This window comes from Neomonachus schauinslandi, chromosome 1, assembly GCF_002201575.2.
Source record: "Neomonachus schauinslandi chromosome 1, ASM220157v2, whole genome shotgun sequence".
NCBI lineage: Eukaryota > Metazoa > Chordata > Mammalia > Carnivora > Phocidae > Neomonachus > Neomonachus schauinslandi.
Window position 1 is genome coordinate 126,413,692 of NC_058403.1, and position 21,979 is coordinate 126,435,670.

The 21,979-nt window shown below is 35.8% G+C and overlaps 1 protein-coding gene across 1 annotated transcript in view; it reads right to left on the bottom strand.

The window, feature by feature from the left end:
- DNAJC13 (DnaJ heat shock protein family (Hsp40) member C13) overlaps window positions 1-21,979 on the bottom strand; it is a 122,487-nt gene that overhangs the window by 84,031 nt on the left and 16,477 nt on the right. Inside the window, exons 2-6 of the mRNA XM_044920445.1 lie at window positions 17,899-17,979; window positions 5,496-5,571; window positions 4,549-4,698; window positions 4,091-4,132; window positions 1,215-1,415 (exon numbers count right to left, since the gene is read on the bottom strand). Of these exons, the coding sequence (XP_044776380.1) occupies window positions 1,215-1,415; window positions 4,091-4,132; window positions 4,549-4,698; window positions 5,496-5,571; window positions 17,899-17,966 (537 nt within the window). The 5' untranslated portion in view covers window positions 17,967-17,979. The remainder of the gene's footprint in view (window positions 1-1,214; window positions 1,416-4,090; window positions 4,133-4,548; window positions 4,699-5,495; window positions 5,572-17,898; window positions 17,980-21,979) is intronic.

Consider the following 21,979-nt stretch of genomic DNA (forward strand, 5'->3'; position numbering starts at 1 on the left):
AGACTCAGAGGTAATAAAATGTCTAGATGTGTGTTTCCAGATGAGGGAGACTAGGTTGGTACCCATCACCTGGGCAAAGAGTGAAAGACGGAAAAAAGCCTGTAACTCTGAGGAGATAACATATTTTGTAAATCAAATAGTTTAGCACCCCTATCCCGTTATCATTCTTTTTATTTCCCTTCTGCTACCCTCTAGCCTCTTGTGTATCTAAAAGTTCCAGGCTTGCGCTGGCTCTGCTACCCAGAGAAGGATAATTTATCTACACAACACTAAATCTTGGGAGTAGTTGTTCCCAGGCCACTAAGATAGCTACAAAAATTAAAATTCTCAAGAGGAAAGAATCTTGAGAGTAAGCTAAACTGAGCCTTTCCTTGTGGAAACTCTACTGCTCATCTTTGAGATGCGAGGTTTAATTAAGGAAGGCAAATGTTTCTTATAAAAAAAGATGGTCATCATCTATATAGCTCAGCTTCAATTACCAATTAACAAATAGGGTCTGAGCATCTTAAGTGGCTTCTACTGTACCACACAATTCACATATAATTCAGAATTTCAAGACAAGAACATGTAATGAAGTTTCAATGAATACTCAGATTTCAAATTACAAACAGCTGGGGAAAGGAGGGAAAACTATAAAAATAAAAGATCGTAAATTATTTTTTCAAAGAAAGCTTAGAATCTTTCAGTTAAGACATTAATACTAATGAAAATAACAACTGTAACTACCATTTACTGAATACTAAGCCACATATTATGCTAAACATTTACGTAAGTTATCTCACAGGATCCTCAAAAAAAAAAAAAGAAGAAAAAACAGAAACAAAAACCTATGACGTACATATTACTCTCCCCACTTTTTGTTTTAAATTTATTTGAGAGAGTGAGAGAGAGTGCGTGCGAGCACAAAAGGTGTGAGGGTCAGAGGGAGAAGCAGACTCCCCACTGAGCAGGGAGCCCCCCCAGTCTCCCGGATCATGACCTGAGCCAAAGGCAGACGCTTAACAGCTAAGCCACCCAGGCGCCTCACTCTCCCCACTTTAAAAAGCTTTAAGTTGGGATTCAAGCTCAGGTCTCTTTGATAACAAAGCCTACACTCTTAATACCAGACTTCCTTCCAGAAGACTCATGTGAATTTGAAAATTAAGTGTAAAAACACTACTTTCCTTCAAATGGTCATGCCTCTTTTTAAATGACTTTTTAAAAATACTACTTACCAATCTACTAAATCCTCCGTAAAGTATACAAAACCCTCCTTGATAATCAGAGAGATCTACAAAGCCTTCAATATTTCTATAGTCATAGGAACAGAGGACTTTGTTGGTTGCAGGATTAATTTGGTCAAAGCCTCCAGGAGTTACTTCTAAAATGACAGGTTTTCTTGTATCACTCCAGTGATGTTTATAGCAGTTATATCTCTGGAGAGAGAAATAATACTACTTTTAGGTTCATATTTAAGCTTACCATGAAATAAAGTTACAGTTAATATATCAGTCACTGCTAAAACAACCAGAAATCTAAACAACGTTGTAAATATTTAGAGCTACTATCCAAATTGTTAAAAACATTAATTTTAGCTATTTGGAGGTTTGTATTTAAGTAAGAATGTTCACTCAAACTGAAGATACTATATGTTTTTTAAATTAACAAAGGTTTGGGTTACAATATTTTGTGAAACAATTTTGAGTCAGTCTTATGCAAATCTATAAAAAAAGAAAGAAAGAAAAGTAAGTCCTAAAAGAAATGTTACTCTGAAAGTTTTATTGGGAATAAAGATTTCAACTTTTATTGATGGATTCTTTTAATTCAATTTACATATGGAAAAGAGGTAAGTCACATTTTGGGGAAGTTACAGTGTTTAGTTTAAACAATCTGAGCTGGTTCAGTATGTAATATAGATTTTCTTTCTACACACACAAAAATGCTGAAGCCTCAGTTGGACCTTAGGCTTTTCTAATCACAACAATGGAGAGTTATAAATTTGATTGCATTAGCAAGTAAAATTCCACTAAATAATAACATCCCTTTGTAAATTAAGGTACCTAGTATCAGAAATGATTAGAATGGTCAACATCATTTACTACCCAGTTTGTTTTATTCTTAAAAAGAAAAAAAAGGTTTAGGTGAGGCTGCTAACCAAAATGTTATGATACAAGAGAAAATAATTTAAAATAAAGACAAAATGAGGCAAGAGAAAAGTAACCAAGTGTCAGATGTGAAATGAATATCCCCTCACCCACCCAAAAAGTCCACAAAGTTTTCTACCCAACAATATGAAGAGGAACACATGGTCAGTTACAGGACTCTTCAGGTAAAAGTAAATTGGTTGCTCAGGAGTACAACTATTTCTAATACTGAAATGAGAGAAATTCTCTCGTAGGTATTCAGAAAAGTGAGTAAGGCATTAAATAATAAACGCCTCCACAACACCCCAACACTAAACCCAGCAATGAGCCTCAGTTTGGCTCAGGATCATATGACATCAAGTCCCCTCAGCATTACTGATCGATGGTATAATAATGCACATTATAGTTCCATAAAAGGAATTCTGGAGAAAGACAAAGGGCCTACATTCACCCAAGAATATATTTAGAACCTTGATTCTGAACTAAAGGTGCCACTTCTCTCCAGAAGAAGGGAAGCCACAAAAATGGTGGTGCTTTTCCAAACTATGCTTGCTTGCATGCTCCAACCCACTCTGCAGGATAGTCTCTATTCACCCCAGCTGATAATCAACTGTCATAATGAGATGTGCTAACAGAAACACATCATTATCCCTCAGGATTGTAGAAGCCAAAAGAGAGAGACTTAGAGATGTGATTTAGAGTACATCTAGGGACAACTGAAGACCTGAGGGTCAAATTCAATTTATGCAAGAGTATTCACCAGCAGAGCATTTGGGGGAGGAAGAGGTGCCATTTATTCCTGATTAAAACTAGACAGACTTTCAGGCAATCTTTTAGAGACACTGTTTCCACCTCAGTTTTGAAAAGTATTAAGTGGCTGAAGTTAACTGATATAAAGGGAAGCTTATAAACAAAATCTAAAAGTATGTTTTTGGAAGCAGTTCTTTTCCAAACAGATGAGGAATACGGAAAACTCAACTGCTAACATAAAGTAATTAAAATAAGCATACCAAATTACAATTTATAGAAATCTGACTGTGGCTCATGAGAACAAGAAAGAAGCAGCTTGCCAACTGCCATTAATCTATTTTAAATGGCTCCTGAGCAGCCAGTCAGTTGCTTGACCTGAGATCTGTGAGGTTTCTGGGATGCTAAAACTAGCAGCAGAACATCCATGGAAAGGATGTGGGCTTAAAAAAACAGAGAAATGATGCTGCCAGCTTCTCAGAATTCAGTTCTTGCCTTTTACCAGAAGCCAGAGTTCTGAAGAGTGCTACCAGTTTAGGCATTATTCTGCCCCTGTCCCTGTAAAAGCAATACCTTCTCACGGAAAGAAATTTGGTATTTCAAGGGAGTGAAAAAAGCATAAACGCCCATCTCCCCTCGTCAGAAGTCTCTGATTTAGTTTAAATGCTATTGTAACATGACTAGAGAACGCCTGAGAAAGTTATGAAGATTCTAATAAGCACCCGTGACTTCCCCAAAGCTGCCAGTGCACCATGCAAAGCCTTACTAGCAGCCAGATCCAGTGCAAGAAAATATAAGACAGTTTTGATATACCCCAAACTTCTTAAAACCTTAATACTTCTGAAATAGGTAAATCCTACACCAAACAACTAGTGCATGTTCCAACAGGTATTATCCACAGTGTGATGCTTACTGTTGCTGTTTAGAATATTGAATAAAGAGCACCTGAATGGTTATAGCATCGGTTTTAATGTTCCATAGTTCTGCCTGAAAACTTCTTCTCCAACCATCAACGTTAACAGTCATAAATCTAATTCCTCCTGTTGGAGTTTGCTATTAAACTACATTCATCTCTCACATAGTGCCACAAAACATTAAACGATAATTCCTTTTTTCCCCTTTAGCTTTGCCATAAAAGAAACACACAAATCACAAAATGATTTCTATAATAATGGGCAACATTAGAATAGAAACAGGTATTAATAAGGTCAAATACTTGCCCTTCCTGTGATTTTTCCTTCTGAGAAATCAGTTCTAAATCTCTGAAAGAGAAAACAATCACAGTTTATGACAATAGACTGGTAAGGAAGACTCACGGTTCAGTCCTTTCTATCTAAAACATGTAAAATCTCAACTTGATAACCTTGATATTAAATATTATTGATGTTATAGTTTAAGATTGTTCAATAAAAAATGTGTGGAACTTCACTGAAAAACAAGACAGATTAAACATACAACTGCTCTGCTCTGTATATGCGCTTACAAAGTCTGAACGCTAATTAAATAGATTTTTCAGTTAGAAAAATTGAAAGTTTCACAGAATCAAGTTAACAGTCAATAAGAAAAAATAAGCAGTGTGGGAAAAAAAGCTCAGAACATTAACATCTGTACTTTAATGTAATGGTTTCATTTAAAGAAAAAAAAGAAATTTAGCTTATTAACATGGAACTGTTCTTACCAATGCTTCTGTAAGAAGTTCTGTTCTGTGCTCTGTAGAAAATTTTAAAGTTTCTGACTTTTTCCCACTGCCTTTACGAAATGTGAGATTGAATTCTGTTCCTTGTCCTTTTCCAACGGGACTGATGCTGCAAATGTCTCCATAAGGCCACTAACAAAAAGAAAAATTCTTCCAACTGATGCTGTATTAAATACTATTTTTACTACTTTAATTTCACAATCACGGATTAAATGAGAAAAATCTTACAAAATAATACAGAGGCCTAGAAGATGTTATATCTTATAGTAATTCCGTAACAAATTCTTTTAAAGGTTTTCAGTTATCAGAGACAACAATAAAAATCCCACCTGTATTCCAATTTTAATGATTAATGACTAATCCAAAGCAATTAAAATACATAAAAGTGAAAAGAAGCGAGGAATAAAATTTTATGATTACCTACAGATCTGTTAAAACAGACAAAAAGGAATCTGTAAAACATTACTAATTTAGAATTAAAAATAAGCTAGAAAATATTTAATTTTGTTTACTTATCCATATTCAAGTTGGTTTTGCCTTTATAAACAGTAATCCTACTTCTATGACAAGTATTTTCCAACCACTGCACTGTGACTTAATTTATGTATGCCTTTATTGCAGTTCCTATAGTCTTTAAAATTATAAAGAACTAATGCACCAATTTACATAAAAGAGATGGCTAAATCAAAAGCAACATATCAAAAAGTTATTATACTTAGAGCCTAGAAAAAAACATTTGTCACCACCCTCTTTTATTTACTTATTTTTGGTACTCGGCATGAAGTATTCTATAAGCGTATCGATCTCTTTCAAAGTTGACTTTTCTACCTAAAATACTGATTTCAAGCCAAGGAAATCATGGGTCATTACCTGGCTTTTAAAATTCAAATGGAGTTCAAAAAATGCCTAACAGCTTCTAACATGATTACCTGATTTGTTACTTCTAAGGTATTGGGATTATATGTAGTAATCGCATGGGTTCCAACTGAAAAGACACGCTTATACCTACAAAGAAAGACAAGTACTTAAATTTAGTCTTAAAGAAACATTTTATAATAAAATATATGATATTAACACAAAAGGAATATTTGAACAAACAGAAATGTATCAGTTGATTAATGTTAACTATAGTTTAGTTTTATATTCTAAAGTGTTATTAAAACCTACCCACCACCACTCACTTTACTGTGAACTAGTGATCCGTAAGTAGAGAAGCAGGACCTATGCAAGCTTGAGTTGTTAGTATACATGAAGTTAAAATACTGCCTGATGATGCCAAGATTCTAAATGGGAAAATTTTATTAAAAACAACAACACTATACACTAATTCTTTAAAAATATGCTTTCAACAAAACCATGATGCAAAGAAAGGAAAAGCTATGGCCTGCAACTGGTCAGTCACAGCAATATTCTGGAATCTTAATAATTTCTACTTAAGTAAGTACCTATTACATTTAAGTGTTGCAATTTTATAGAAGTAGGAAGCCTACACCACAACTGGCAAGTTTCACTTCTCACTTCACTTCATATCTAAGGAGAAAAATCACTTGGATATCAATAATCCTTTAGGAGAGGAATTCATAATGATAAAAATAGAACCTGAATCAGAAAAACTTAAAAATAAAGAATTAGTTCTTTAAACATAAAATACATAAAACATCAGCTAGTCTAAGAAAACACAAAAACAAAATTAAGGATATATAAGAATTTATAATCATAGATACAGAAGAAATAATGATGTAACTCTACACAGATAAATTTGAAGTTACAAATAAATCAATCCCTATATAGAAGAATTTAAGAAAGCTGCAAAGAATTACAACCTACAGAAGCACCACAGCTCAAACAAGAAGATGAACCTTAAAGGAACAGGTAAGTCCCAAGCTTCTTAAGTTGTTCCAAGAAACAGACTAAGGACAGTTCCTCAATTCTTTTAGTGATAACCAAAATCTAGTAAGACAACACAAGAAGAAAAAAAGATACACAACCTATTTTTTTAAATAAATATTAGCAATAAGAATCAAGTAACTCGGGGCGCCTGGGTGGCTCAGTCGGTTAAGCTCTGTCTTCAGCTCAGGTCATGATCCCAGGGTCATGGAATCAAGCCCCACATCAGGTTCCTTACTCAGTGGGGAGTCTGCTTCTCCCTCTGCCTGCCGCTCCCCTTGACTGTACTCTCTCTGTCAAATAAATAAAATCTTAAAAAAAAAAAAAAAAAGAATCAAGTAGCTTATGAAAATAGTAGTACACCATGACCAAAGAAGGTTCATTTTAGGAAAACAGAGTTCAATATTAGAAAAATCTATTAATATAATTGGTCATATTTAATGAAGTATCTATTTGTATTTTAGTTAAGAGATTTTTAAATTACCAAAACTGGATGTTAAACACAATCAAATGCCTTTTTGATATCTACGGAAATCATGTTTTTCTGCTTTAAACTACTAATACTAAAAAGACATACATGCCTTAAACAAATAGCCATTATCAGACTTGAGGGTAACATACTAGAAGGATTTCCACTGAGATCAAGAGAGATCTTTCACAATTTAATTTTTCTATTTCCATTTTTTTCTAATTAGTATATTACATAATAAAAATGATGAAGTTATCTCCATTTGGGGAAAAAAATGACAGATTTTATTAATCTTTACCATATAGTCATTAAAAAAGTACTGCCATATTACAAATATTTTTTTCACATGTCTAAAAAGGAGTGGGAAATGATCAAAAGAATGAAACTACCTTCTTCTAACATAAAAACATTCATTTGCTGCTTTCTAAAGCCAGGTGAGGGTTGAGAGATTGGTGAAGTACATGAGGATTCACCTAAACAGCTAAAAAGTCTCAGAACTTCAGAGGCTTTATCAATTAACAGGGACAAATAAGATCTTGTTGAAGACTGCACAATGAAATCAAAAATCACAAATTCTAACTTTCAGAATCATCTGGAGAGTCAAATATGCCAATTTTTATAATCCTGAAATGAAACTACAGAATTTGTTTATTTTACTTTGGGAGCAAAAGTAGAAGAATTAAATGCCTGAAATGTTTCCAGTGTCAACTAATGTCACATTCAAAGTCTTAAAAGATCTCAGCTAAGAAGATATTCTTTTCAATTCTAAACTAATTTCCTCCACACAACTAAAGACCTTCTAACATCTTTCTCATGTAACTTTGTTGTGTAGATGAGTGCCGTGCAAAAGAACTTTCCAAAAAGATGGAAACGTTCTGTATCTACACTGTCTAATGAGGTAGCCATGAGCCACATGTAGCTACTGAGCACTTGAAATGTGGCTAATGCAAGTGAATTTTAAATTTTATTTATATTTAATTACTTTAAATTTAAAGTCACAGCTGGTTAGTGACTACCATAACTGGAGAGAGCACATTCTAGATCCTTCAGCAAAAGGATCCTGAAGTTAAGTGCCCACTGGGCCCAAAATACTGTCGTCAAGACTAGTAAACTCAGACCTCTCTCTCAGACAAAATACTGGGCTCTACAGCCTCCCTAAGAAGAAAGCTATAAGGAAATTCTTAAGAGAATTCTCTTCTATTCTCCTCTCTCCCCCTTCCATGAGAGCTCCCCTTACCTCTGTCCTCTAGAATGGCCGCTGCACTTTCTTTAAGTATAGAACAAATACTTCTAGGTCATTAAAAATTTACACCTTTACAAGCAGCCCTAAACCTTCAAAGATTACCTGTAAAGCCTCCTTAAATATCAGATTTAGAGATTAAAATCTAAATGATCCCACATGTATGGTATGTTAGTCACAACACTTGCAAACTTAAGATTTTTTTTGTATCTTTTACTAAGTCACTGGTGTCCTAAGTCATAAAGAACAAAGATTCCCTAAGTTCAAGGGGGTACCATGTCTTCATTATCTTGAAATTCTAACTCCTCACACAGGACCCAGCACTGCATACAGCACATGCTCAGTGTTTGTCAAATAGCTAAATAGGCCAATCTATCCAATCATACATCAACATGCATTCAAATCTATGATCTGCTCATTTACTCTTGTTTTTAAAACAGAATATATGTCAGATAGCAACTAATTTCACACTAGTTTTTCAATCTTAACCAGTGTAACATCAGGAAATGACTAAGGTCTTATTTTTATGAAATACTCCCATTTTATTTGCTATCTACAAAGAGAAAATGCCATTTATAAATTATAATTTGCTGTTCTTATGGGTTTGAGATAAATTTGCTGGCTAATTCCTTAAAATTATCATACTAAAAGTTCTTATAAAATATAGCTATATTAAAACCAAGTAACAAAAGGAACAAAGACTAAAGTAAACAAAATGTATGAGAAATTTATGACAGATGATGCCATCTATATAATATGAAGAAATGTAAAGGCAAACACCTTTTCCCCCAACTGAGAAATTAATAATCATTATTGACTTTACTTATTGCACTTGTTTCCATTTTACTCAGCAACTAAAGTCACACAAATCATTAAATGTTGGGAGGGGCGCCTGGGTGGCCAGACTCTTGATATCAGCTCGGGTCATGATCTCAGGGTTGTGAAATCTAGCCCGAATCAGACTCCACACTGGGTGTTGAGTCTGCTTAAGATTCTCTCTCTCCCTCTCCCCCCCCACCTCCCTCTCTCTCTCTCACAACTCTCTCAAAACAGAAAATTCAACATTACTTTCTTTTTGTAAAGTACAGAAAAAGCTTATGTTTACTATAAAATAATGGTTCTCAAATTTCTTGATGTCATAAAACCTTTGTGTATTACTTTTAAAGTTAAGAACCTCCCATCCAAGTACTAACCAGGCCCGACCCTGCTTAGCTCCCGAGATCAGATGAGATCAGGCACATTTAGGGTGGCATGGCTGTAGACTTAAAGTTAAGAACCTCAATCCTTTCAGTAGATAAGTCTATGCAGTGGGCCTCAAATAAGCCAAAAAGATCTAATCAGAGTTGGAAGACAAGCTTTTATGTTACCTAGCCTAATCCCCATAACATACAGCTTGAACCTTTATAGTACCCTGGGCAAAGGTGGCTAGTTTTAATTTTCATTACTGGTGCAAGGGAACTAACTAACTTTCCTTAAGAGTAATTCTTTTTTTTTTTTTTTTCCAGTACTGCAGATACTAACCATTGTTCCTTAGAATTATATCCTTACCCACAAATTTCACCTGCTGGTTCAAGTTCTGTCTTTCAGCTTCTCATAGGATATAATAATTTTTCTGCCAACCAGACTTTCACTTTGAATCCTCTTTCCTAAGCTGAACACCCTAGTTCCTTCGATCATTTTAAAATAAGTTTTGGCTACCAATTTCTAAGAAGCTGTTAGGATTCTCACAGAACCTAGGGTTTTTCTGTTTACTATTAAAAGCTTCACAATCCAGTTATTTGAATTACAATTTTAGTCCACCAAATAATGAAACTAAGGATGACTGCAGTACAAGATTTCTCAAAGAGTTAGGAGATCAATGGTAAGCAATGCTGAAGGAGGCACTACAGCTTACTAATTTAGCCCACCAGCTCTGGAGTCACTACCTGGGTTCGAATACTATCTGGACTATTCACTTTCTATGTATCCTCTGATAATGTGCTTAACCTCTCTAAGCTTCAGTTTCTCCAACTGAAAGATGTGGATAGTATATATATCTATTTCATAATTTGAGGATTAAAAGAAATAATCCATGTAAAGTATTTGTCACTTGCTATTTATAATCAATAAATGTTAGCTATTCTTCTTGCTATTATTCTGAGTAATGGGGGGAGGGGTTCAAAACTCCAGCAGAGTAACTGAATTAATTATAATTAGTACCATTATGCTTCCAGTAACCATAACTGCTAAATCCATACCTAACACATAGAACAAAGTAATGGGCAAAGTGATCATTCCTATGCCTATGATACCAGGATACTCTGATTCTGGTCAAACTCCACTTGAAAGATGAGTTTCACCTGAGATGACTCACATCAGAACTTGTATTCCTCAGAAAAGAGGAAGAAAGAATGTACAGCACATACTCTCTCTGCAATTATCTATCCCAATAACTCAGTAAGAAAATGTCCCGTTTCTTTCAGGGGAACTAAACCACATCCCATGAAAGGTAAGGGCTTAAATTTCATGATGCAAGGTCTGTATTTTTTCCAGCTCAGATAGAGCTGTTTTTAAAAATATTTTTAATTTTTAGGGACACCTGGTTGGCTCAATCGGTTAAGCGGCTGCCTTCGGCCCAGGTCATGATCCCAGGGTCCTGGGATCGAGTCCCACATCGGGCTCCTTGCTCAGCGGGGAACCTGCTTCTCCCTCTCTCTCCCTCTGCTTGTGCTCTCTCTGTCAAATAAATAAAATCTTTAAAAAAAAAAAAAATTTTTTTTTTTTAATTTTTAGAGCAGTTTTAGGTTCACAGCAAGATTATGCCAAAGGTACAGAGACTTCCCAAATACTCCCTGTCCCCACCCATGCACAGCCTCCCTTATTATCAAATTCTCCACCCACCACAGTGGTACATACATTTGTTTAACTGCTGAACCTATACTGACACATCATTTTCAACCCAAGTCCAGTTTACATTAGGGTTCACTCCTGGTGGTGTACATTCTATGGGTCTGGACAAATGTATAAAGGCATGTATCCACCATTACAGTATCATACAGAGTAAGTTTCACTGCCCTAAAAATCCTTTGTGCTCCACCTTTTATCCCTCCCTCCTCCTTAAACCTTGGCAGCTACTCATCTTTTTACTGTCTCCAAAGTTCTGCCTATTCTGCAATGTCATGTAGTTGGAATTATACAATATGCAACCTTTTCAGACTGGCTTCTGTCAGTAATATGCATTTAAGTTTCTTTCATGTCTTTCCTAGCTTGATGGTTGATTTCATTTTGGCACTGAGTAATACTCATCATCTGCATGTACTACAGTTTATCTGTCCATTCACTTACTGACGGACATCCTGGTTGTTTCCAAGTTTTGGTGATTATAAATAAAGGTGCTATAAACATCTGTGTGCAGGTTTTTGTGTGGATGTAATTTTCAACTCTTTTGGGTAAATACTACGGAGTGTGATTGCTGGATCATATGGTAAGAGGATGTTGAGTTTTGTAAGAAACCACCAAACGGTCTTCCAAAGTGGCTATACCATTTTGCATTCCCACCAGCAACGGATGAGAGTTCCCTTTGCTCCACATCCTTGTCAGCATTTGGCGCTGTCAGTGTTCTGGATTTTGGCCAATCCAATAAATGTGAGTAGTATCCCGACATTTGCATTTCCCTGATGACTGATGATGTGAAGCATCTTTTCATATGTTTGTCATCTGTATTTCTACTTTGGTGAGATCTCTGTTAAAGTCTTTGGCTCATTTTTTAATTGGGTTGTTGGTTTTCTTATTGTTGAGTTTTAAGGGTTCTTTGTATACTTTGAATAGTCCTTCATCAAATGTCTTTTACAAATATTTTCTCCCAGCTTGTTTTTACAGTCTCTTGACAGTGTCTTTTGCAGAGAAATTTTTAATTTTAATGAAGTCCAGCCGATCAATTCATTTTTTCATGGGTCACATCTTTGGTGTTGTATATAAAAAGTCATCACCAAACCCAAGAGTCATCTAGGTTTTCTCCCATGTTATCTTTTTTCTTTTTTTTTAAGATTTTATTTATTTATTTGAGAGAGAGAGAATGAGAGACAGCACGAGAGGGAGGAGGGTCAGAGGGAGAAGCAGACTCCCCGCTGAGTGGGGAGACCAATGTGGGACTCGATCCTGGGACTCCAGGATCATGACCTGAGCCGAAGGCAGTCGCTTAACCAACTGAGCCACCCAGGCGCCCTCCCATGTTATCTTTAAGACTTCTGTGTTTCACGTTTAGGTCAGTGACCCATTTTGAGTTAACTTCTGTGAAAAGTGTAAAGTCTGTGCCTAGATTCTTTTTTTTTTTTGCATGTGCATGTCCAGATGAAAAGACTATCTTTGCTCCTGGAGCTTGCTTTTAATACAACACTGTGTGTAAATACAAAATTCCCAAAAAGCAAATGCGTTATTATTTGCACTTCTGGATGAAAAATGTTCAAATCCCAGATTGCCTGATAATAAGCACAAAAAATTATATAAAGAAAACACAAAAACAGTTCAAGATGCACTCATCTGAGGTTTAGAGGCTGGCAGGGTCAAGAGCTAGATCAATAAAGCAAGGGAAAAAACACTCAGGATTTCTAGGATTATCAGAGTTGGTGACATTTGTAAATTCCAGATGGCTAAAGAGAGGAGTATCTCTTCTTTTGCAGGATTCTATTTCTACACATAAGAAAGGTATCAGAAATTTGCCAGCTTCACTTTCAGTTGACTTTCCTCTCAATTTCCTGTATCTAGTCACTACACAGACTGTATATGAATGTCATAAGCATCTGCCATTTAATTCCACAGACTAATTACCATATATCCATCGCAACGTATTAAAATCTAGTGCAGACACTAAAGTGCTACTCTTAAATTCAGAGTATTTGCTACAATTAATGTATGCAAATACCAAAGTGATCCACAGGTAGATTTTATTTGTAATTTCCACCCAGAAAAAACTAAAAACCTACATTTTGAAAATCACCCTAAAGTTTCCCAAAGTGAATCTGCACTTCTGCTTTAACTGAAATATATGCATTCTCCTTCCTATTAGAAATGGCTTGCTTAGGCCAAAAAGGAAACTTTGCTCTTCCATGAAAGAAAAGTGCTTTTTACTCCTGAAATCTATTCGCCCTTCCTGTTCCTTCCAGAGCAAACATATAGTTATGTACTTCGCAAGCGGGAAAATGACAAGCATAGGAGAAAAGGCTACTTTGCCAGCTAAGGAGACTACACTAACCGTGAATAGACCTGAATTATTAAGAGTATGGAGTAGTGGCTGCAAAATGAGACACATGAAAACTATTACAAAGGTAATATGAAATAGGTCACATGAATATCCTCAACAGAAATATGTAAAAGAGGTTATTTTTAATTTAGAACATATCTAAATATATAGACATGTTTAATTTAGACATATATTTTTAACTTAGAAATACATAGAAAGAAAAATATTTCCTCATCTTTGCTGCCACTATCAATGTCATTTTTCTGAATGTTGGGCCTGGGTTAGCAGTATGTATATAGGCATGAAGTCACTTAAAACTGAGGCCCTAAATCCCCAAAATCACATGTAGAATTTGTTGTAAATAGACTTATTTCTAGAGAAAGAATTCAATTAACAACTCTGAAACAATACAGAATTTTTAATGTTAGCCATTTGTTTTTTTGCATTAAGACTGATGAGGAATGCTTTAAAGTTAGATTAGAATTGGCCACATAAAATAGGTAAGTATAATAAAAATTTGAGTGCCACATAATAATTTACATTATTAATGAAATAACTATCACACTCTGGAAATGCAAGATCTTTCAAGAAGGTAAAAGCTTCAAGGTGTGTACATTAAAAACAACAAAATACTGTTGAAAGAAAATTTAAAAGATGTAAATAAATGGAAAGACATCCCACTTTCATGGATCAAGTCTCAATATTGTTATGGTGGCAATACTCCATTTGATCCACACATTTAATAAATTCCCTATCAAAATCCCAGCAGCCTTTTTTGTAAAATTGACCACCTGACTCTAAAATTCGTATGGAGGGGCGCCTGGGTGGCTCAGTTGTTAAGCGTCTGCCTTCGGCTCAGGTCATGATCCCAGGGTCCTGGGATCGAGTCCCACATCGGGCTTCCTGCTCCGCAGGAAGCCTGCTTCTCCCTCTCCCACTCCCCCTGCTTGTGTTCCCTCTCTTGCTGTCTCTCTCTCTGTCAAATAAATAAATAAAATGTTTTAAAAAAATAAAATAAAATTCATACAGAAATGCAAGAGACCCAGAATAGCCCAATCTTGAAAACGAACAAAGTTGGAACCTCAAACTTCCTAGTTTTAAAACAGTACAAAGCTACAGTAATCAAGACAGTATAGCTCTGGCATAAGGTCAGGTATATAGATCAATGGGACAAAACTGGCAGTTCAGAAATAAACCTTTACATTTATGGCCTATTATTTTTGACAAGAGTGCCAAAACAATTCAACGGGGAAAGAATCTTTTCAACAAATGATGCTGGGACAACTGGATATCCACATGCAAAAAGAATGAAGTTGCATCCCTATTTCACACTACAATAAAAATTAACCCAAAATCGAAGCTATAAAATTCTTAGAATATAGGAATAAATCTTTGAGACCTTGGATTAGGTAATGGCTTCTTAGATATGACACCAAAAGCACAAATCACAAAAGAAAAACAAACTGGATTTCATCAAAATCAAAAACCTTGTGCTTCAGGAGATAACCATCAAGAAAGTGAAAAGACAACCCACAAAATAGCAGAAAATATCTGCAAATCATGTATCTGATAAGCAACTTATATTCAGAATATATAATGAACTCCTACAACAATAAAAGGGCAAATAGGGCGCCTGGTGGCTCAGTTGGTTAAGCGACTGCCTTTGGCTCAGGTCATGATCCTGGAGACCCGGGACCAAGTCCCGCATCGGGCTCCCTGCTCGGCAGGGAGTCTGCTTCTCCCTCTGACCTTCCCCCCTCTCATGTGCTCTCTCTCTCTCACTCTCTCAAATAAATAAAATCTTAAAAAAAAAAAAAAAAAGGACAACCCAAATAAAAAATGGATAAATTATTTGAATAGACATTTTGTGAAAAATATACAAATGGCCAACAAACACATAAAAAGATATTCAACATCTTAGTCATCAGGGAAATGCAAATTAAAACCACAACAAGGGGTGCCTGGGTGGCTCAGTCAGTTAAGCACCCAACTGTTAGTTTCAGCTCAGGTCATGATCTCATGGGGTTGTGCGCTGAGCCCTGCCTCAGGCTCTGCACTCAGCAGGAAGTCTGCTTGAAGATGCTCTCCTTCTGTCCCTCCCTCCACTCACGCACATATGTGCCCACTCTCTCTCAAAAGAGATAAATAAATCTTTAAAAAAATAATAAAAATAAAATGACAGAGATACCACTTTATATCCATTAGGGTAGTTAAAATAAGAGAAGAGACAATGACAAGTGTCGGTAAGGATGTGGAGAAAGTGGATTCCTTATACCCTGACAGTAGGATTGCAAAATGCTTTAGCCACTTGGAAAAGCTTGGCTATTCCTCAAAATGTTAAACATAGAGTTACCATGTAACTCTATATAACTCCATACAACATCAATTCCACTCCTAGGTATGTACCCAAGAGACCTGGAAATACACATTCACCCATAAGGTTACACATAGACATTTACAGCAGCATTATTCATAATAGTAAAAAAGTAGAAACAATACCAATCAGTATTTACCAATCAAACAATACCAACAATGGTCCATCAGCTGATGAGTGGATAAACAAAATGTGGTAAATTCATACAATAGAATATTACTTGGCATTAAAAAGAAATGAAATGCACAAGCTACAATAGGATGAACCTTGAAAACGCTATGCTAAGTGAAAGAAGACAATCATGCATCTGACTCTGTTTTGGCTCGGGTCATGATCTCAGGGTCATTGGGATGGAGCCCCATGTTGGACTCTGCACTTAGCAGAGTTTGCTTAAGGTTCTCTTTGCTTAAGATTGCCCCTCCCTCTGTGTTCGTGTGCACGTGCGCTACCTCGCTCAAAATAAACAAATCTAAAAAAAAAGCTAATCTTGTGACAGAAAGTAGATTAGTGGCTGCCAGATGCTGAGAAGATAGGGAAAAAGGGAAGTAATTGCTAATATTATTAGAGAAGATTTTGGGGAAGGTGATGAAAGGGCTCCAAAAATGGTTAGTGTCCACTACTCTATTGAATATATTAAAAACCACTAATGGTACACTTTAAAAAGGTGAATTTTATATTATGAAAATTTTATCTTAATAAGGATGTTATAAAACAAAACAAAAAAGTTTCAAGGTGTCAATGATGGAGGCAAGGAATCGTGCTGAGAGCAAATAAACAGTTCTGCTCCAAATTACTACAGAAGGTAAAGAAAGAGGATTGTCTTAAGTCTTAGTCACAACTTTCCTAGAACATCAAAAAAAAACTTCTCCAGATACCACAATTACTGACAAGCTCACAAAACAAAAAGTGTTCAGTAACCTTATTCTTTAGAATTATTGTTTCACTATGCTATACTTGTATTAAAAATAGAAGTTAGAGTATGATGATCAGAGCAACCTACCACTTGAGGAAAAAATAAAAATAATTTCAATACACAATCTTTTTTAAGGCTGATTCAAAGAACTAAAGAGACTCACACTACCCTGGGTATGTTAATTTTCTAACTTTGCTCAATGAAATTAAATGAAGAAAAAATTTCAAGAGAAATATTCTACAACTATAACAGTTATGCTCCCTAATTTAGGAGCTCGTACACTCTATCTTTCAAAATTATAGTCAGTTTGCTAACGCAAACCAGAAACACTACAGAATTCAGATGTTGCACCATTCTAAGAAGTTACTACACTATTACCTAAAAGATGAAAAGTTCAGAAAAAGATCCAAAGTTACTGGCTTTGTGTATGTGGCATGGTTTATCTGAGGCCTGATTTGGAATAATGTGGTCACCTATTTGTCGAAGTGTGGGACACTCATTTTACTTATTACTACTTAAAAGGATTAGACAGGAAACTTTTTTTTGGTAATGATCAACAGGTGCCATCCACTGAATACTCAATGTATTTAGGCATGATTTTAAAACCTTCACATGCTCCATGTCACTTCATTTAGTCCTCACAGCAATCTGAGGGGTAGGAATTATCACCGGTTTTACAAAAAGGAAACAGAAGCATCAACATCTGGGTCTGACCAGGCAGCCTACTAAAAAATGTCACTTCCTCTCCCAAGGAAAAAATAAGAGCAAACCCAATTTTTTTAAATTCATTATAGGACTAAAGAAAGATTATAAAAACACTATTAGCATATTTCTCTGACTGGCAAATCGACACAAAAATGTAGCCATCACACACAGGTTAGTCTCCCGGCAATAAAGCTATGGAATTAATACTCTGCCACTACTATATAATCCAATCATTAACTGACAACATCAAAGAAGGTAGACAGATGGTCTGTTTTCCTTTTGTTACTTTTAATTATTACCAATTCTTACCTAACACAGACAGAAAACCAGAAATGTCAAAAGAAAAAAAGAACAATAATTTATTCCAAGTGTAGGATTTGCATTTAAAATATGCACATATGCTTTTCAGAAGAGAAGGGCTAAATGGCAAAAGTGAGCTGTGTGGTACTACTCAAGATATTGAAAATTATGCTTAAAATGATACTTCACAGAGGCACAGAAAAATAAAACCAACAGAAATACTTACTTTCCCCTCCATGAATGTTTTGTTGTGTAGAAACATGCCAAATCCTTGTTCTCCCTAATTATGTTCATTTTGTGCTGAAACCTAAAAGATAAAAATATGGCTGAATTTAGTACAGTTATCCTTCGAGTTTTTCCTGACTCTCCCATACCATACTTTCAGAGCTTGCCATGTAGTACCGATTTTAAGGCACAGATTCTTCTACAAGACCACAGGTTTTAAGGAACAGGCAGTGGTCTGTTCACGTCTCTCTCACATACTTTAGCGCACCATATTGTGATTGCTCCCCTCCACTACACAGGGTTTCTTGAGGACAAGAATTGCCCTCAACATCCCAAGAGTAAAGAATCTAATAAAAAATGTTCATGTAAATGAATCTTTAAATCTCACATTACCAAACAATGCCCTTGCACAATATGGGCACCTAAAAATGTCTGCCAAGTATCAAATCAATTCCAAAAGGTTTTTGAGTTACTAAGAGCCAGCTGTTCTGTTGTCACTGTCACTTTAAGGAGACCCACCGTAAATACAATTTAACTTAAAAATAACAATATTTTCATTACAAAAGTAATGCATGTCCACAGTAAAAAATCTAAAATGTTCATAATGCAAATCCTAGCATCTAAAGATAATCATTCTAGCCTCCCTTCTTCTATTTAGAATAGGCTTTTTAAATTTTTATTTTATTTTATTTATTTATTTGAGAGAGAGCACAAGCAGGGGGAGAGGCAGAGGGAGAAGCAGACTCCCTGCTGAGCAGGGAGCCCGACATGGGGCTCAATCCCAGGGTGCTGGGATCGAGCCCCGCATCGGACTCCCTGCTCAGCGGGAAGCCTGCTTCTTCCTCTCCCACTCCCCCTGCTTGTGTTCCCTCTCTTGCTGTGTCTCTCTCTGTCAAATACATAAATAATTTCTTTCAGGGCTGGTTAAAAAATAAATAAATAAATAAATAAAAATAAAACAAAATTGAGATTGTCAATTGTACTGCTTAAGCCCATTTTCACACAATTTTAACCTTCTTCTACAGAACCTTCTATGGAATTAAATATTCTTTAAAAAAGTAATTTTTTAAGGCCATATGGTATTCCATTGGATGAATATACTAGAACAATGCTACTTATAGTGTAATCACAAGCATCAAGCTAAGTACAGAAATTGACAGTAAGTGTTTAGAAACCTAAAAAGTTTGGTGAGTGAACTCTTCTGGCTGAAGAGTACATAGACCAAACAGTTCAGGACTCTAAACTTGTGTGATGGATCACATGGTAATAGCTTCCTACCAGCTTCATGCAGAGGGACCATGTTGTCATATTTTAAAATTAGTCTACTGACTGTAACCCAGAAGTGTATGAAATCCAGAACCCACTTAACTTCATGAAAAAAATTTAAATTTAGCTAACTGTACAGGATAAATTATTGGAACTATTTACTAAGGAAAAGACTGATCAAATAAATAAATAAAATCTTTAAAAAAATAAATAAATAAATTTTGAAAATACTACATAATTTGCTTCATACTGCATAAAAGTTAAAATGAATATGGTCATGTACTTCTTCTTATGTGACTTGACCATCTCTCCCTGCCCTTAATTAGAAATGTACTTTTAAAAATACTGGATACAGGGCGCCTGGGTGGCTCAGTTGGTTAAGCGACTGCCTTCGGCTCAGGTCATGATCCTGGAGTCCCGGGATCAAGTCCCGCATCGGGCTCCCTGCTCGGCAGGGAGCCTGCTTCTGCCTCTGACCCTCCCCCCTCTCATGTGCTCTCTCTCTCTCATTCTGTCTCAAATAAATAAATAAAATCTTTAAAAAAAAAATAAATAAAAATACTGGATACATACCAAGTGTTAATGCACACTAAATAGCTAGAATTATATGGTTCCAAACATATTATGGTTCACACCGGTCTAATTTTTTTTTTATTCAGCATTCTTTTTTTTTTTTTTAAGATTTTATTTATTTATTTGAGAGAGAGAGAATGAGAGACAGAGAGCACGAGAGGGAAGAGGGCAGAGGGAGAAGCAGACCCCCTGCTGAGCAGGGAGCCCGATGTGGGACTCGATCCCGGGACTCCAGGATCATGACCTGAGCCGAAGGCAGTCGCTTAACCAACTGAGCCACCCAGGCGCCCTATTCAGCATTCTTTTAATAACTTGAATAAAACTAATTTCATTCAAAAAAAAAAACACTTTGTAACAGCTTTTTAAGATACAATTCACACACCATAGAATTCACCCTTTTTAGGTGTACAATTCAGGGGTTTTTAGTATATTCAGAGTTCTACAACCAATGTTGTTTTTAGAACATTTTTATGCCCCCCCAAAAGAAACCCTGTTAGCAGTCACTCCTCATTCCCACTCACTCCCAGCACCTGGCAACCACTTACCTACTTTCTGTCACTATGGATTTGCCTATTTTAGACATCTCATATAAATGAGTCATACGAAATGTGGTCTCTGTGACTGCCTTCTTTCACTTAGCATGACATTATCAAAGTTCATCCACACTCTGGCATGGATTAGTTTCCTTCTATTGTATAGATATACCACATTCTGTTTGTTTATCAGTTAATGGACATTTGTGTTGTTTCTATTTTCTTGCTATTATGAATCATGCTGCTATATACATTTGTATGAACATGTTTTTATTTCTGAGTATACCTGCACAGCAAAAACATTTTAAAAGACACTGCTATTTTGAAATTGCTTTCTTCATTTTTACTACTTGTTTTTGTATTAGCAAAGTGGCAAAGGCCTCTATACTCTACGTAGAACACTCTTCCCCTAGATACCTACATGGCTCACATGTCCTTCAAATCTGTATTCAAATGTCACTTTTATAATGAGGCCTACCCTAACTATCCTGTTATAAATTGTAATCACTCTCCTCATTCTACACCTTCAATTCCCTCTGACTCCTGCTCATTTTTCCTCTATGGCACCTTTCACTTTCTAACGTGCAATTTATTATCCATCTAATCCTGCTACCATATCCAGAGAGAAGCATTTCTGCCTATTAAGCTCATTAACGTGTGTGTGTGTGTGTGTGTGTGTGTGTGTGTGTATACCCAGAGCCTACAAGAGTTCCTGACACAAAACAGGTGCTCAGTAAGTATTTGAGTGAATGAATGAAATGCAGCAACCCCACGGGAAATTCTGATGTCCACTTTAAACTTCATGTTCTAACAAGTACTCATAAATAAGGTTTTGTCAAATCATCTGGAAAAGCATCAACTCATGCTCTGAGGAATAAGAGAACCACAAGTAACAGCAAGGTTAGGGAAATCTTAGAAAGGAAATTACAGTCAACTGACATCTTCCTACTAGTATGTTATGGAGACAGCTAAATATAGTCCTGACAGTTGGTGCATTTTGTTTTTTTCCTGGATTGTGTATCTGAGATGAAACAGGCAGCCAACTAAGACTTATTAAAACCAGCAAACATTTTTCCTGCCTTCTAAATCATTTGCAGTAAATGATGTTGCTGAAAAGAAACTTAGGTAGGATCTCTGAAAATATGCCAAAATAGTGAAAAATACAGGTCTACAGATGTTATCTTTCCCTTATATACTACGACTGAAGATTGGAATAAGGGAATAAGAAAGGAGGACAGAAAAGGTGATGGCCGATACTAAAGAGTGGAGTTTGGATTGCTAGTCCATAACTTAAGATACCTGAATGACAGACTCTGTACCAAGGCCTATCTTAGAAAACTGACAAAAAATGTACTTGAGTGAAGAGTGACTGATATCATTAAGGGACTTTAAATTTAAAATGGAAGTAAGGGAAAAATAATAGAGACTTTAAAATGATAGCCCCAAAGAACTTAGAGCATGACCCGGGGGGAATCCTAAAGATGACTTCATAGGTATCACTGATTTAGGGGAATACGTAACCCAAACAGATCTTTTAGGAGGGGAATTTTAAAAAGTTTACATCAAGAAGGCTTTTCTACAACTTTCCGAAGACCTAGGAACTTGGTGGTGATGAAAGCACCAGACTCCAGAGAGTTCTTAGGTTAGGATAGATAAAAGGAGAAAGGGAGAGAAGATCTAACACACACATTAATATAAAATTAAACTACT